Raw genomic sequence first — 17575 nt, forward strand, 5'->3', positions numbered from 1 at the left:
AGTCTTTCTATGCCATGGATGGTGCACAAAACCACAAAGCATTCATCAGTGACAGCAAGTGAGCTGGAGTTGGAAAGGAGCATGGTGATAAATTGTGGCGGGCATTTTGCACAGAGCTGGGCTTTGGGTGCCCACATCTTTAAGCATGAGGGTGATTCCATTAGTGATTCTGTGAGCAGTCTATAGGACCTCCTGGAAGAGAGAAAACTTGATGTCTATGTCCTGAACCCCCAGTGACTTTGAAATGAAAGTTTCCTATCGACAGCCATGCTGGAGGGTGTGCTTTTGTTATCTGTGGGGTTGGTCAGTACCAACCACTGAATCATCTTGCAGGAGTGATGCTTTCCCATGATGGTAGCACATGACCATGGCCTTACTTCCGACATGGCATCTGAAGGCCATCAGCACAGAAATGCAACATGAAAAGCAACAAGGGTCCAAGACCAGACTGAGCATCCCTGGCTCTACTTTTGTTCTTTCTTTCTTTCTCCCCCTACCCCAGACACGGTTTCTCTGTATAATGGATCTGGCTGGCCTCGAACTCACTGAGATCCGCCTGCCTCTGGCTTCCAAGTGTTGGAATTTAAGTCATGAGCCTGACTTTGACTCCACTTTCAAGGGCACCCCGGAAGAGCATAAAAGTAGTGTTTTAGTTCCAGAGCACAAGGATGTTGCTCAGACTTCCAGCTAGCCTCTGTACAGCTCTGCAGAAGGCAGGGCCTGGCTGTTGTTTTCCAGAAAAACCTCTTTGACCAAGAGTATTTCCTGACATCTCCAAGTTGGGTTTTGGGGTATGCACAATGGTTCACTGTGTACTTATTATAGTATACATGAGACCCCAGGTTCCATGATCTGACACAAGAGTTAATCTAGGGTTTTTTTCCCTAGCTAAAAAAGATGGATTGCATTAATGCCATTTGGGGAGGTGAAACAGGAAGTATAACAAGGCTGGTTGATGGGAAGACACTGCCACGAAAGTGCTGACCAGCACACATGAAGGCTCTATTTCCATCCCCAGTGCCCATGTAAAAATGCAGGTATGATGAGGATTGTGTGTAAAATCAGTGCTGAGGAGGTGAAGACAGAAGATATCTGGCCAGCCTAGCCCAATGCGTGAGCCCCAGGTTCCAGTGAGTGACTCTGGCCTCCACAAGTAACCAAGCAAGTGTATACACACACATGTGCGCACCTGGAAGAACACTGCAAAGTAGAGGCGAGGCAGCAAAAGGTACATGCCGTGGGAAAGAGAAGCTGATGGAAACAGTGAAGTGGACCAAATGGGCAGACAGAGCAGGACCGCTTGAGTGGACCTCTGCAAAGTCCAGCCCCTCTGGGCTGCAGCCCCGCTCTAGCTTGTTCAGAGGGCACAAGGATGGTCTCCTGCGGACCACTGCAAAGCTCCAGAAGAGAACTTCACAGACGTGGCTGACCCAGCGGCAGTGGACGCTGCTGAAGCCCAGGGGCAACGAGTGTTTTGAGAAACAAAGTGGGATTCAAAACCATTTCGGATAAGGTATGGGTTGACTTTAGTCGTCGGAAACCCAAGCCAGAGAAATCTGAGACCGACCAAAGCGAAAGCCCATGCTGCCGGTGTCAAGCTCAGAAGTCATGGTTCAAAGGGCAAGCAAGATCAGAGCATTGAGAAAGGTCTGGAGGACAGCTCCGTGGGTAAATTGTTTGCAGCACAAGCCTGAGGACCTGAGTTCGGATGCCAAAGACCATGTAAGGGTTGGGTGTGTGGGAAGCCACAGCAATCCTATTGCTGTGAGGTGAAGACAAAAAACAAAAAGGGAAGCCCAGTGTTCATTGTGAGACCCTGTCTCAAGAAAGAAGGTGGAGTGCAATCGAGGAAGATTCCTCTTGCCTCTAGGGGCCAGCGGAGAAGAGACAGAAATATCTGCAAAGGAAGTTAAGATCTGCTGCAGGGTCTGTGCGAGGAGGAGCGACCCGTGGACCGCAGCAGCTCCTAAGAGCTACAGCTCACCTGCCGTACGGGTTTTGCAGATTCGGCACCTTGCTCTGCAGAGGGCTGCAGGGAGCAGCAGCCTGGCCTCAGCTGTCACCCACGAGTGACCGGACGACGTCCGCGCGGGCGGCCGAGGAGGCCAAGCCTGGAACTACACTTCCCAGTGTGCCAGGCGGGCGGGGCGCGGCGGGGAGGGCGCAGGCTCCTTCCCAGCAGCGAAGGCGGAAACAAAAGAGCCCGGCGCCGCCGCCCGCACACTCGCGCACCGCGCCCGGGCGCACACGGAGCAGCCCCGCGAGGCGGCAGCCCGGGACACGCGGACCCGCCGCAGCCCCCGCCGCCTGCCCCATGGCGCTGAAGCGGATCCAGAAAGTGAGTGGCGGCCAGGGCCGACCTAGGCGTCCCCGAGGGGTCCCTAGGAGTCCCGGGCGCACGGCGTGGGAGGGGCGTGGGCATTGGGGAGGCCGGGGTGCCGATCGGCCCCGCACAGGTGAGGCGTGCACCCGCAAGGTCCAGGTACCTGGAATCCGGGGCGCCCCGATCCCGCCGTGCCCTCTCCCGACTGAGCCCAGAGCCCTGGGTGTGGGTGCCGGTGGGGTGGCCAGATTGTCCCGGGGTGTGTGCATCCCCGCTGGGCCGGTGCTTGCCCCGCAATGGGCGGCCTGCGTCCCCTATCACGCTGTGCGTCCTCACAGTGTCCCCGGAGCCCTCCTTCTTATGTTCCTCTCCCGGGCTCCCCGGGAGGACAGGGAAGGTGTGGTGGGCCTACGGCCTTTATTCTCAGAGCGTGGGGCTGGGTCTTTCTTGGCTCTGCAGTTGCCTGGTGCTCAGTGGGAGGAAAAAGCTGGGAAAGCGAGACTGGGACGGAGGAGCCAGCAGAAAGCTCTTGCCCTTGCTATTTTGGTGGCTCTGCATGCAGCTGCCACTTCAGGTCACATAGCTGTACTGAGAACATAGTTGCTGATACACAGCAAGATGACCTCCTGGCTGTGATTCATAGAGAGGCAAGCCAAGCAGGTTGCTTTTTTTTTTTTTTTTTTTTTTTAAACACCCTCATGATAAACTCACATGTAGAGTTGAAGACACAACAGTAAGGACCACAAATTAAATCGTTTGGATGCTTTGACGCACGAGTAGAGAATGAGGAAGAAATACAAACGGTCAGTCAACACACACACACACACACACACACACACACACACGATCCATCCCAGCTCTCTCTTTGTATTCTTTACCGCACCCATTTCTCCTGTTGGCTTGTCCTCCCCTTACTCAAGTCTTAACATTTACAGCGATAGTCCTTGCCGGGAACATAGTCTTTGGGAGCGCTTTGGAAGCAACTGCGCCAAAACTGGATAATGTGTTTGGTAATTGATTTCACAAGAAATGGATGGCTCCCCAAACATTTTATCAACCTCTCCAGCTACACTTCACTACAAATGTTTTGAGTGTGGAGCGGTATTAGACAGGCATCTTTCGGTACAGAGGACAGCAACTTTTACACCCAGCCAAATCTGGATTGGTTTTTTTTTTTTTTTTGACGCAAACATTAGCTGTGTACATCGTTGCTATTCTTTGTACCATTGAAGGTCAGCTCACTCTAAACTGTAAAATCAGCATTTATTAAGTAATGACGTTGTCTCTTTTCAAGATAACACGGTTGCGTTTTATTTGTAACCATATAAATAAACAGACCTAATTTTGAAGGTGCAGTCATGATCACCACCATGAGGACTTCTGAACGCTTACTGTAATGTTGGCTCCCGTTTGGATCAGACAACACACATTTTTTCCCCAGGGAAGTTTTCAAACTTCGCTTCCTTTCACGATGGTGAGGCATTTCCATGTGGCTTCACACACACACACACACACACACACACACACACACACACACACACACACACAGTAGCTCTTAGATGCCACAGCATTTATCTATAGAATATCCATTCAGAAAAACAAAACATTATACAGTATTGTAAGTACAGGCTTGACAAGTCTTGTCTGTCAATGCTAAGCCCATGTGTTTGACTTATGGCAAATGCGCACATCTTTTTTTTTGTTGTTGTTGTTGTTTTCTTTTTTCTTTTTTTAGTAGATGTTGTTGAACAGAGTATGAACACAGTTGTCCATTACAAAGATAACAGTTAAGTATGACTGATGTCAGACCTATGACACACTGATATTTTGGAGAAGACATTGGAGGTCACATGATACTTATATTTCAGTACGAGACTTTGGCTTCCCTTCCTGTCATCGGGCATTGACTGCCACACATTGTATCAGTCATACTTGTCAGCCAACCCTTCAAAACCAACTGATTCTACCATCCTCCTCCTTCCTCACCATCTTGCTGAGAACCAAGTCCAGGCTGAGCAGGCTGCCTGATGATCAGCTACAAAGCTCCCATAGGCAAGGCTGGATTCTACCGTCGCATCCTGCTCATTCCTAACAACAATCGGTGCCTGAGAGTAGAACCGAATCACACAGGCCTAGTCCAAGGGGCTGCGCTGGATGGGACTGCAGCGTACAAAGCTCCCTGATATCATCAGTGTTGCGCGAGATTTTGTTATGTGAATCATCTTGTTTAGTGTCGATAGGCAGCATCAGGGACTGAGTTCAAAGGTTGCTAGAACCTCTCACTGTGAGGTACTATGATATGAGAGAAGAGAGTCAAAGAATGACAAATAAGAAAATGAAGGGATTTTAAACTTGGTCTTATGAGTGTGTGTTTATGATGAGTAATTCCGAATGTGATATGGGTGCAGACAGACAGAGAGGCCAGAAGTTGCGAGAACATGCGGGTGCGAGTGCGCCAATCTGATACCTAAGAGGCACAGGCACGGTATGTCAAGATGGACTGATGCTGTAAGGTGACTTTACCGAGGGATACAGTTGGGAACTCTTGGTGTGATCCCAGGTTCGCTGGTATAACTTGTCCTCACTGTACGTGAGCCATCTCCGTAGTCCGTGGTCTTAAGTCGCTGACGGGATGGCGTCTTGTTTTTGGAAGTACTTAGTGTTAAATTGAGCTAGACGGATAAACTTCAGGCGAGCAAGTTCGGGTGATCTATTATGCACTAGACCTTGTGGCCTTGGGTGTTTCTTTAGCCGAAAGATGTGTGGATCGCAGGGGTAGATTGAGATCTGCGAGAAACCCGGCGAGCAGACTTGATTGGCAGGTGGTGTAGACAGGATGAGACAGGGAGACAGTGCCTTAGAGGGTCAGGGAGCTGTCAACGAGCCAGAGACGCCGCCACAGTACCCTCCCTGAAAGCGGCATGACTGAATCTTCGACATTTGCAGAGTGGGTGAGGTGCATCGCGGAAGAGGATCAAACAGGCCCGTGAAGTCCTACGCCGTTCTCTTGATTCTAGCGAAGAGGGAACCTGAGCTGAGTTGAGATGGGGTTTACTACCAGGGTTACGATCCGTCAGAAGTGGATGTTGGCACAGTTTGGAGACAATATGTTCAAGCAGCTTCCTCATTCTCCCACCTGTGAAAAGAGACAATAAGAGTGAGTTGGATTATAAATTGGTGTCTTTTACGACAAAGGATGTGGACATCAGCGCTGTGTGCAAAAGTATATCTCTGTGCCAGAGTAGAGCTAATATGATTTAATTGCTGCCAATGTTAGGACACTCTGCAGCCAGTTATGGCGATTGTCGAGGAGACGTATACGAGAGAGATACTCACGAGAATGGATACAGCAGAGCTCGCGTCTGCTGTCTCTTGTAAATTTGTTTGTAGAAACCATCACGATAGATAAGAGGAGCGTGATCACACAGATAGCGGTACACTAAAATCACTGAAGGTAGTTAGACTACAGTGTGACTGAACAAAAGCTGTAGGCAAGAGGGACCAAAGCAGGATCTGAAAAAAAGAATATGTATGGAGCGGAGCGCTTTACGGGGTAGGGGTGTAGGTACTGGTACTATTGTCTATGATTGTGGATTCGTCTAGGGCCATCTAGTCCGCTTTGCTCTCTGTGAGATCAGGCGTTGAGATATCTCTGTGTGAGGTACGATCTCTGTATCATCACCAATATGTTGCGCTTTGAGAAATATTGGCGACGTACTTGAGTCTCTAAGCAGACGATGTAGAATGTGTTTCGCTTGATTAGCACATCTGCACACTCGAAAACGTGATGGCGGGGAGGAAAGTATGAACCCCCATGCGCAAGCGTAGTTGAGTCACTACGTCAGTTTGAGAGGATGCTGCGGCATATCGCCGGTGTTTTTCGGCTATATGAACCTACAGGATCCGCACGCGCGCACAAGGAAAATAGAAGATAAGGGGTGTATTACCGATGTAGTAGCGCACTGCGGGACGAGTGGTGTATGGGTGACTGTATGCGCTGACACAGCAACGCGAGCCACTGTGTTCGGAGCCGATGTTATTTAGTGTACTCTGTGCTATTACGAGAGACGAAGTGACAACAAGAAAGGCTTTATAGGTTACACATAAATGAAGTCAGAGTAGCACAGATAATTAGCCTTCAGCCCAGCTCTGGTTACCCAAGAATGAAAGAATTTGGGATGCACGAGCAGAGACTGATTGGCGCAGTCTGCTTAACAACAGAGCGCGGCCAGAGATTGAGCTGTTCAGAGTTCCGAACGGCCAGCCACAGCAAGATAAAATCAGTTGCATTCATTGGTTGTCGAGAGAGAGAGGTATAGATAGACGACCACTGGAAGGCGGTGTTCACTTAATTTGTCAATATTAATGTATATATATGTATGGTGCGACGGAACATATAAAGTCATGGAGTACGTTCGTAAATGTGATTTCAGGATGCTTAGCCTGACATTAGAGTGAGAAGCGTTAAGCGGATTTGGTGGGTGTCGATCTATGAAGGATCAACGGATAGTAGCTTTGTGCTCAAAGTTACTAAGCGAGAGACGGAGTGGTAAGTCGTTCAGGCGCAAGATGTAGAAACGGTTCGTGCTGCTGAGAGGAGTCGACACTAATGCCGCCAAGCACGAAAGAGGGATGTAGCTTTCTTAGTGCTACTACTGGAGATGGCCACTTAGCGCCCTGACTTCTTTACTATCACACACAGTCACACTGGACGTCCCCACAATACAGCGCGAAGCGCTCGTGAGGGACTTAGTGAATCCGAGCACCTAAGATGGGACGTGAGGCATTAGACAGTAAGACTCTGATGTTCACGAAGATGGTCCTCTAACCTGCATGAGTTGCGCGGCACGCCATCCTATTGAAACTTTTTGTAGGCCTGTTCTGTGTGATGAGGGTCTGGATCAATTAGTGATGTTTTAGTCAATATCGTATTCCTCGTCTATCGATACTGGTCAGCCAGGTGAGAGAACCTGAGGGCGCGAGAAAGATGTTTCGACCGGGGGTAAGCACAGGATCGCATATCTGGGCCGGTATGGAAATGGCGTAGGATCGACAAGCGTGAGGAACAGGTCCTCTCTGCAGTGGCAGGGCTTCTCTAGAGATTTTAATTGTTTGTTTTTCTAAACTAGGAGATCATCGGAGTCAGGGTCTGGGACTTCAGTTCAATCTGGTAAATGTGCTCACGCTGGCACGACACTATGTTGACTTGGCGCTGGTGGCTCGACGCCTGTGATCCTAGCATTATAACGAAAGGTAAATGGGTAGGGATTCAGTTCAACGGGTCAAATCCTCACAGTACTGGGTTGGATAGCCACCCTGGGGCTGTATGAGACCACAATCCACAGAAACAAGACAGGCGAGAAAGAGGAAAGATACAGATGTCAGGTCAGATCTTATAGAGAGCAAGTGCGTATAGCATATGAGTGCTCACCCATTGCAATGGGGCTGCTGCCTGTACTTGATCGCCACCACAGCTCAGCTGGTGCAGGGGTGCTCAGATGCAACCCTTTACTCCTCAGAGACGACCCTCATCACCTAAAAGACTGGGAGTAACAGCTTCGCATTGCTGTCTCGCGCGGCCATACCACTCGCAAACGTTTTGACGCTCCAAAAGGGATCAGAAAAAGCGATTTCTTGTAGTTCTTTAAATCTTCTGTTTGGTAATCATTTCCTGTGGAATTTTCATTGGCACAATACTGTACAGAAGTGGTCGCAGTTTGTGTTACAGTGCTGATACCTGGCTTCTAGGCTATGTAAACACGGATTCAGCGTATTGTGTGCAAGGATCGGACATGCAGGACGACTCAGACAGGCGGGGTCCGTTAGACTATAAAAGAAAAACGTAGAGCAAGCGGGTAGTGGCTGCGCTTAGTTCATTTTGTGGAGACGCAGACTGCAGTTTGAGCTGTACTCGGTTCGCTCGAGTGACTGTTCTTCACTGATTTATGTGAGATGAATGAATGAGACGCAGTACGCCAGTGATATGTGGGCGTCAATATACTTGCGTGGCAGTTCGTCACATGAGCCTCTAGGAGAATTTAACCTCTTGATGGACGGATAATGAGGTTAGCATACGCAGGCACGATGATGAGTTGGGAAGTAGTGATCCACGCGAGGGAGTAACTCACGGCTGCATTGTAGTAGGATCTGTCGTATGTGTTTGGGTTCACTATGTATCTGTTGTTGTTGTAACTGATTGTAGTAGGATACATACAGCTACGGCTTGCAGGGGTGAGGAGAGCGAATGATGAATGAGCTAAGCCTTCAGTGCTAGCATATATTACAGATAGCCGAGATAGGTAATGATCGGTCTACCATGTGACTGATGATGGTTTAGTGTAGTGGATGAAGGAGTGTAGTGATATATGAAGCCGGATGCAGAGAGAGTATCCTAAGAGAGAGGTCACTGAGGTCTTCTCAGAGTATGTAGGAGAGTGCCACTGAGAGAGTTGGAGGACTGAGGACTTCTATTGTGTGTGTAGATGGAGGGTCACTCAGTAGAGAGATCATGGTGGAAAGTTATGCACAAGGGTGTGACAGAGGTGGATATGGGAGTCATACGCTGGACTCCAGTCGTGGTTGAGAGGCCAAGAGGGAGATGAGCGTATAGACATACGACGACGCTGGCGCGACACTGTGTGCTATCAGCTCTAGCGCCTCTGTTCGGAAGATTACATCATACAGAGCAGGCAGAGACGCGTTTGGGCTGAGTGCTCATGATGATGTCCTGGTTTGTGTGTGTGGACCTTATGTATGCGTACTGAATATCGGACATGAGAGAAAGAGGCTATCGGAAAGATTATAGTAATACGCTCAAGATAGTCTGATCGGATAGTATCACCAAGAGCCTAGGTAATGTATATGTGTGTGCGAGCCAGCCCAGATTTATGCAGTAGGATGTATATCGGATGGAGTTGACTGTCAGTAGTTAGATTGTATGTAAGCGTCACCGTATTAGTGGCAGTCGTCTAGAAGGGTTCAGCAAGGCTGCGAGGCTAGACTGGCTGGATGACGGCTCTGAGTTCGGGAGATTAGGTATGCAGAGTGCGTATGATGTACGCGTGATAGAGGAGGTGTAGCACATATTCGGGCTGGGAGATCTAGGAGCGCTACGAGGAATGTTGCGATAATACATGGATCAACTTGCTGTATATATGACGCCGGCATGGTAATGACTAGAAGAGAAGAAAAGCGATAGATTAGATATATAGGAGATAGAGAATAGAGAGGCAGATAGATAGAGTGAAGCTTAGAGATATAAGAAGAGAATAGATAGTAATAAAGAATAAGAGGGAAGATAGAGCTATATATAAGATAAGATAGATGATAGAGAAGAGATATAGGAGTAGAGAAAAGAGAAGATAATAAGAAGTAGAACAAAATTAGAAGGGAAAAAAAAAGATATATTATAGAAAATATATAATCGATATGAAGAGATAGACGGATGCATGAGACGGTGGGCGGATATATAAAGAAGAGAATAATGTCGAAGATGGTACGCGTGGAGTAGTGAGCAGTTGGTGAAGAGGTCGGGGGGCGGACAAGAATAGTATGTCAGAAGTGACATTTGGCCCCGTTCTTCTCACAGAGCGCAGGTGTGGGAAAAAGTCAGTGTGAGGGAACGCGTGGTTGCAAGAGCATAGTGGCTCAGATTGTATTGACTCGGGGGCTTTGGAGAGGGGTGTCTCACAGACGCGGGCACCACATCAATAGAGACGTAATGTAGTGATCGTATGACGAATGGTGTTGTTAGGAACTGGGTGGATAGTGTCTCAGTAACTAGAGCTTTGACCGCTAGGCACGTGCAGAAGCTGAGGGAGGTAGGTGATAGTGTCGTATGCATCTTAGATTTGGCTTCCTGGAGTTGAGTAGAGCTTTACACGGACGAGTACTAAGAGGGCCTTTCATGCTGGCTCCTATAGGGGTAGAAGGAAGGCTAGTGTGGCTTAGAGAGCAAAGAGGTTTGCCATGGCTGTTTCTCGCTCTTTCGCTGATGTAATGTATCGGTTGAGGCACCAAGCACTCGCTTTGCTCTTCGTCTTGCTGGGTTTCTTATGTTGCTTATCTTAAGGGACACCATGTTGCTTATTCCGAAGCAATAAGCAACAATAGAAGAATAAGCAATAAGAACAAGTATCTTCTTCAAAGGGGGGAACTGGGCCTCATCCTTCACATTAAACTTGCTCAGATAACCCTCTTGCCCCGGTGGGCCTAGGGTGGCTAGTTGGGTGGTACAGGGGACTATGTGTGTGTGAGTACCAAGTCATGACGTCCAATCTATTTCTTAATATACATACCTGAAAGGAAAGGTTTGAAAATTGCTTATTAATGTGACCCAGGGGCAACTCTCCCCAAAAGCCCTGCCCTTGGTGTGCTCTCCCTTATCAACCTGAGCTTAAATCTGTGTTAAAATCTTTGCTTAGTAAATTCCAACTCCTCTTCATTAAAAAAAATAAATAAATAAGTGCCCACCAGTCATCCATATTCGAGATAAATGTTCTGCCCTTGGACTCATTTCCAGTTAATACAAAGTGTCAACAAATTGTTTTCTGCCTCAAGTAGCAACCGAGTATACAGTTAGTGGTGTCCAGCCACAGTATTCAAGAGTAGCACCTTGATTACTTTTATTATTGTTATTTTGAGACAGAATCTGTATAGCTGGCCTCCAACCCATGTTCCTTCTGCCTCAGCCTCCTGAGCGTTGGGATCATAGGTGTACAACACCATGCCCATGTTAAGATTTTTTTTTTTCAAACACAAACAATTATTAAATGCCTATTCTTTGCCAGTTATTAGAAGGGAACTCTAGGGGCTGGAGAGAGAGATGGCTCAGTATGTTTGTTCTTATTCCAGAGGACCAGAGTTTGGTTCCCAGCACCCACACCCTCTCATGAGCCTAACAACTGCCTGCCACTCAAGCTCTAGGGGTCTAGCGCCCTCTTCCCCTCTCTTCAGGCATCTACACACACGTACATATGCACGCAGAGAGACATGCATAAAAATAAACAGATACATTTTTTTAAAAAATGAATCAAGCTCTGAAAAGCACTATTTGCTAACAAATACATTGGTAGGTATGTTCATGTTCTATGTACATTTTAAAAATAGATTTTCTCTCATTTTCTGTCCCCCCCCCAACACCATCTTTCTTGGTTTCTATGAACTAAACGGTTAATTTTGATAATGTAGCATTCAAAAGGCAGTATGGGGGCTGGAGAGATGGCTTAGTGGTCAAGAGCCCTGGATGCTCTTCCTGGAGGCACTGGTTTGATTCCCACACCCACATAATGGCTCACAACTGTCTATGACTCCAATTCCGGGGAATCTGATGCCCTCTTCTAGCCTCCACAGGCTCACGGCATGCTGTCATGCAGTCAGGCAAAACACGCATGCACACAAAATAATAAAATAAAAATCATTTCAAAATCAACTTATAAAATAAGCAAATAATACTAAAGGGGTGTGAGGAGGTAATATGTAGCATATTGCCCTGTGTTTTGTGAAGGTGTGTTCAGTCATCTCCTGTCATGTTTTTCTTGGTTCTGGAAGTGCTTTGAACACAGACTCCTCCAAGCCTACAAAGCAGTGTCATTTCAAACCTTTTGTGATAGACAAAGCTCTTGAGAGAGAGGAGAATTCCCTTGTATTCGCTTGCTCTTGTCTGTTGTTTTTTTCTCGAGCACGTAACCTCACTTCAGCACAGGGGCCTCGTGGAGAGCAATGCACTCCAGGTATCACAGTCCCGGAGTGAGTGGATCCGGGGATAGATGAGTGCTAGGATGGAGGTCAGACAGTCTGAACCTTTGTTCTAGCTCTATCTTGTGACCTTGGCTAAGACAACCAGTCATTATTTTCACCATCTAGAAACTCATGAGTGAATATGATCATTTCAATGGTCCTCTCTGTGTGTGTCCATTAGACAGATGTGTGTTTGTGCGTGTGCGGGCTTAATATCAATCTCTAATTCTCCCCCCCCAACCCCTGCAAAAAGAGCGCTCTACCCAGTAAGCAATAATCCAGAGCCTCCCCCTTTATAATTTTAAGCAAACTTCAATGTCATTTGCAGTCTGTTTTGTTCAGCAGACATCTAAACTTGTCACCAAGGCAAAAACCGAGCTGTGTGCTCTGCAGCCGTAAGAGATATAAATTCTATTGACTGTGAGATGTAAGAACTTTGTGGTATTGGCATCTGAATGGGTACTATAATGTTTGTAAGTCCTCTGCTTACAGATCACTTATTTGTGATGCAAATAAGATGTGTCTCTAGGATGGGCTAATAATGTAATGTGCTTTTCTAATTCTCTTTGGCTTCCGTCTCTTTGACAGGTCTCTTTGTCGTTTAAGGGTTGTTTCTTCCAGGTTTTTAGAGAGCTGTCTCACAGAGTTGCCTCATCTGTAGTTTTAGGGATCCTGAGTCTTGCATTTCTAGAACACCTTCTGATACAAGGCATACTAAATGAATAAGGAGATCCACAGAAAAGTAGGTATAACCAGTAATAAGGGTAAGGCAAAAACTGTAACTATAAATAGGTAGGCATAGAGAAATGCTACAAGGAAAGAACAATGTATTTATGCAGGCAGGAAGTCAAACGTCAGGAGGATAAATTCGTTTGGAGGAGATCAGGAGCTCTTCAGTGGGAAAGATGGGCTGAGACATAGATCTGGAGGAACTGAAATGATTTGAAAGACACAGGGAAGCCCTATTTGTACAGTGGAGACACTGGAAACCTCATGACTAATTTGGAGCGGATAACCATGCCTTTGGGAAGCATTGGTGGGGTAGGGCGTGGGATCTTGGTTAAATGGAGGGCCCGGAAGGGCCATGCTGAGAACCGTATACTCCATACAGAGCCTGCCTGGCGAAGCCATGAAACATCTGTGTCTCCTAGTCTGGGGCTGGCTGTGCATCCTTGCCCTCAAAGGGTGCAATGTCGTTCCTGATGTGTGAGTGTTACTCTGACGAATGTCCCCGAACAAAGACGAGCAGGATATTCTGGGAATAGAGTAGGGACCCACTGAGGGTGAGAGAAAACTTCTAATTAAATGATGTTTAAGGTAAGACCTGAAGAAAGAAGTGAGGTTGGTGCCAGGAGTGGTGGCGCACGCCTATAATCCCAGTGCTTGGGAGGCATAGACATGTGGATCTATCTCTGTGAGTTCGAGGCCTGCCTGGTCTACAGAGTGAGTTCCAGAACAGCTAAGGAAGGCTACACAAAGAAACCTTGTCTCAAAAACACCAAAGGGGGGAAAAAGTGAGGATGGTAAAATGAATGGGAAGGGGAGAGGGGGAGGGAGGGAGGGAAAGAAAGGGGGATGGTAAGAATATGAATGTGTGTATGGGTTGAGATGGGACATGATTAAGAATCTTCCTAAGAGGAAGACATGTTGAACAATACAGGCAAGATAATATTTTGAAAAATTGAAAGTCACTTTAGTAGGGCAAACTCTGTCATTTCTTCCTCCCTCCCTCCCTTCCTCCCTTCCTTTCTTTTTTTTCTTTCAAGACTGGGCCTAGCTATGTAGTCTATGTTTGCCTTAAAGTTACTATGTAGTCCAGGCTGGCTTTGAACTCATGATTCTCAGTGTCCTGAGGTCTGAGAACCACAGGCATATACCATCATCCCAGCTGTAAACCTTACTTGATGGTGATTGGGAAAATACTGCAAAGGCCTGACATGGTGCCCTGTGGACATGTTGGTATCACCAGTGTGTGAGGTGGAAAACCCAAATAGCTGTTCAAGTGTCCTCAACAGAGGGTCCAGGCCAGGGTGATGGCAGGGAACCCTGAAGTGAGAAGGTTAGAAAGCTGATGGACTCTCGGGAGCTTCTCTGACCCACTCATTCCTGCCCCACCCCCACCCCCTTGCTTGGCCCTTCAAGTTAAATCTTAGAGATTGTCTGGCTGGGAGTCTCTTCAGGCTCCTCCACTTGCTGTCCAGTGTGCTCCTGGATGCTTTAGTGAGGTCTCTGCTCTGACTACATCAGACACTGTTACCCTGTGGACCTCCATTGGTTTGTATGAAGTTGCCTTCTAGACCCCTTTTGGGGAGGGATGAGGACCGAGGAGAATCAGAATACTTTGGTGTGCTTATTAATGAGAGGGTATAGGAAGCTAGGGTGGTCAGGATGGGAAGGAGTCAGATGCCCAGAGCTAGAGTTTAGGTCACTGGCACGAATCACTTTAAGACTTCCTAAAGTAGATTCATATATACCATGGATTTGTGTAAAGTATATTTGACTTATGTAATTCCTCTAGTGGAAATATATATGCAATTGTATGTGTATGTGGAAGTAACTGAGTAAGACTGGGCAGCTGGCTCAGTGGGTAAATCACTTGCCACCCAAGTGTGAGGACCCCTGAGTTCGAATTCCCAAAAGCCACATAAAGCCAGATACGGCAGCACACATGTGAAATCCTATAATCCTAGCACTCATCTGCTGAGATGGGTTAGGAGACAGGAGATTCCTGGGAAGCTCCCAAGTCAGCTAGCTTGGTGTACACAGAGACCCTGTTTCTAACAAGGTGAGAGGTGAGGACCAACCTGGGGTTATGTTCTGACCTCCGCATGCCCTCCATGGTACATACATGCCCGCACTCACACAGGTGAGTGTGCATATACTTACATGAGCATAGACATACACACACACACACACACACACACACACACACACACACACACACTCAAAAAAATTAAAATAAAATCAAAGAGCTGTTTGAAATTAGACACAAGGTAGCAGTTGGGGAATGCAGCCATTGTGCCTTGCTCAGAAGTCTGGGAAAGTGGATGCTGAGATGACGTGTTGGATAAAAATGTTCCCAATCCTTCTTACCTTTAAATTTTATTCTGAATTGGTCTCTGGTTCCTGATGCACATCGATGGGACAGAGGCACTGGGGGTCATGGCTGCCTTCACTCCCCTGCTCCCCCTGTCATTTGTCCATATTATCTCTTGGGAAAGCCGCCTTGGGCTGGGACAAAGACTTAGCAGGTGACGTGCCTGCTATGCATAATGGGGACCTGAGTACCCATCTAAGAACCTGAATGTGCTTGGGATCCCCGTGCTGGGGAGGCGAGCAGGTTCACTGGGCTCACTGGCCAGCTTACCTAATCTACATTGCAAGCTCCAGGCCTGTGAGAGACCCTGTCTTATAAAAACAGCCGGGGCCCGGTGGTGGTGGTGGTGGTGGTGGTGGTGGTGGTGGTGGTGGTGGTGGTGGTGCACGCCTTTAATCCCAGCACTGGAGAGGCAGAGGCAGTCGGATCTCTGTGAGTTCGAGGCCAGCCTGGTCTACAGACTGAGGTCCTGGTCAGCTAAGGCTGTTACACGGAGAAACCCTGTCTCGAAAAACCAACCAAACAAACAAACAAAAAATAACAGGGCCTCTGAAATGGCTTAGCAGGTAAAAGCACTTGCTGTACAAGTCTGACAGCCTAGGTTCGATCCCTGGAACCCATGGGGAAAAGCCAGATGTGGTGGCACACATCTGTACTCCTAGCACTCCTGTGGTAAGGTGGGAGGGAGAGTTCAGAATCACCTAGGAGCCCCCAGGTCTGCTAGCCTGGTGTAACCACCACGTCGGACACAATAGGGACTTGCCTCCGTGAAGAGAACCAGCTCCCAAGAGTTGGCCTCTTAACCTCGATGTGTGCATAATGGTGTGCTCAGACTCATGCTCACACATACACATACACCACACAGATAAACATGTGCACGCACACTAATAGTTAATAATAATAATAAAAAAAACCCTGAAAAATAAGGGGAAGGACTCTTGAGGAGGTTAACCTATGGCTCCCACGTGGACTTGAGTCCACACATACTTATACTCACAGAGACCCACTGAAAGCAGCCTTTGACGGACACACCTGATGTGTGAAGCAGCCAGGCCCGGCTTGTGGAGGTGAGCTCGCCTCCTCTCACTTAATTAATTGAATGTCAGCATTTTGAAATCTTATTCTGAAATCTTCCAAGGAAGAAACCATGTGGTAGAAAGTCAAGATGTCCTTTAACTCAGATGCATAGAGGTCCTGTGTGGGGACATACTGTTGACTGACAGACATCTCTCTTTTGAAAGCGCTCCAGTCTGCTGGGTGAGGAGATCAGCCTGGACTCTAAACCCACAACATGTTTATTCACAGACAAACCAAATGTAGCTCCTCTGCCCCTTTCGAGGCAACACCTAGGCAGGAAAAGAAGACAATGCAGTCCTGTCAGAGTCACTGGCTGGTTTGGGGTTTGGAGGGAGAGATGTGTTTGTCCTGTTAATTAATTGCTGGTGAAGCCAGGGGTTTTGAAATAACGCTTCCCCGGGCTTGGCACTGAATCAATTAAACTTGAGGCCATAAGTCAGCCCCCGTGCACAGGCTGTGTGCCTGCCTCTGCACACACCCATCCCGGTGTATATTATCTCATATGCAAATTCAGACCGTCTGCCCGTTACAGCTAGAAAACCCACAAAAGTCTTCTCAGTGTGCTCCGAGTCAGTTCTCCACAAGTATTTACTGTGCAGCGTCATACTAAACCTTAGGGTAAATAAGGCTGCGCTGGCTCGCCGGTCCCCTCAGCTGATGCTAAGGGGATGCTGCTCTTCTGGGAGCCAGGAGGTGGACACAGACTCCTCGCCACTCCCGGCCTCGCCACTCCCGGCTTTATTTCCTTGTATTTGTTTACTTTCTTTGAATTTAGGCGGGCCGCATCTACTTTTAGATGTTAAGTCCCCAGAGGCAGGGGCTGTGTCCTGGTTGGTTTTTGTGGAGAACACTTAGCATATTGTGGGGGTATTACAAACATACCATCTGTGCCCATTTAAATTCAGTTGAGGCCTCCCAATGCTTCCCTTTGTGTCTTGCTGATTATAGAAGTCTGCACTGGAATAGACATGCTTAGCCACAGAAGGCTCTAGAGATCCCTTAAGTACACATTTTTGCAGCCTTGCAAGATTGTTTTTGTTTTTGTTTTTAATGGTTCTAGTCAAGTTATAAGGGCGTTGGCCTGTAACCTATTAATAGCTTGCATTTTGAAATTTAGATACCTCTGCTACATGTCCATCACATGAACTTAGAAAATTGCTTCTTTGGCAGAGACCGTTTTCCTCTGGGGAGTGTTTTTCATCCGTGTTGATGGTATTTATTCATTGCTTGGTCTATATTCAGATATAGGGTTTGGCTTCTTTTAAGTGTTATCTCAGATATGAAGAAACCCGATCAAATCAATAATCCCACTTTTGGATTTCTGGAATGAAATTGAAGTG

The 17575-nt window shown here is 47.5% G+C and overlaps 1 protein-coding gene across 1 annotated transcript in view; it reads left to right on the forward strand.

The window, feature by feature from the left end:
* Nucleotides 1-2185: 2185 nt before the first annotated feature.
* Ube2d1 (ubiquitin conjugating enzyme E2 D1) overlaps nt 2186-17575 on the forward strand; it is a 33232-nt gene continuing 17842 nt past the window's right edge. Inside the window, exon 1 of the mRNA XM_028877265.1 lies at nt 2186-2338. Within this exon, the coding sequence (XP_028733098.1) occupies nt 2315-2338 (24 nt within the window). The 5' untranslated portion in view covers nt 2186-2314. The remainder of the gene's footprint in view (nt 2339-17575) is intronic.

The sequence above is a fragment of the Peromyscus leucopus genome, chromosome 16_21 (genome assembly GCF_004664715.2).
Source record: "Peromyscus leucopus breed LL Stock chromosome 16_21, UCI_PerLeu_2.1, whole genome shotgun sequence".
Taxonomy (NCBI): Eukaryota; Metazoa; Chordata; class Mammalia; order Rodentia; family Cricetidae; genus Peromyscus; species Peromyscus leucopus.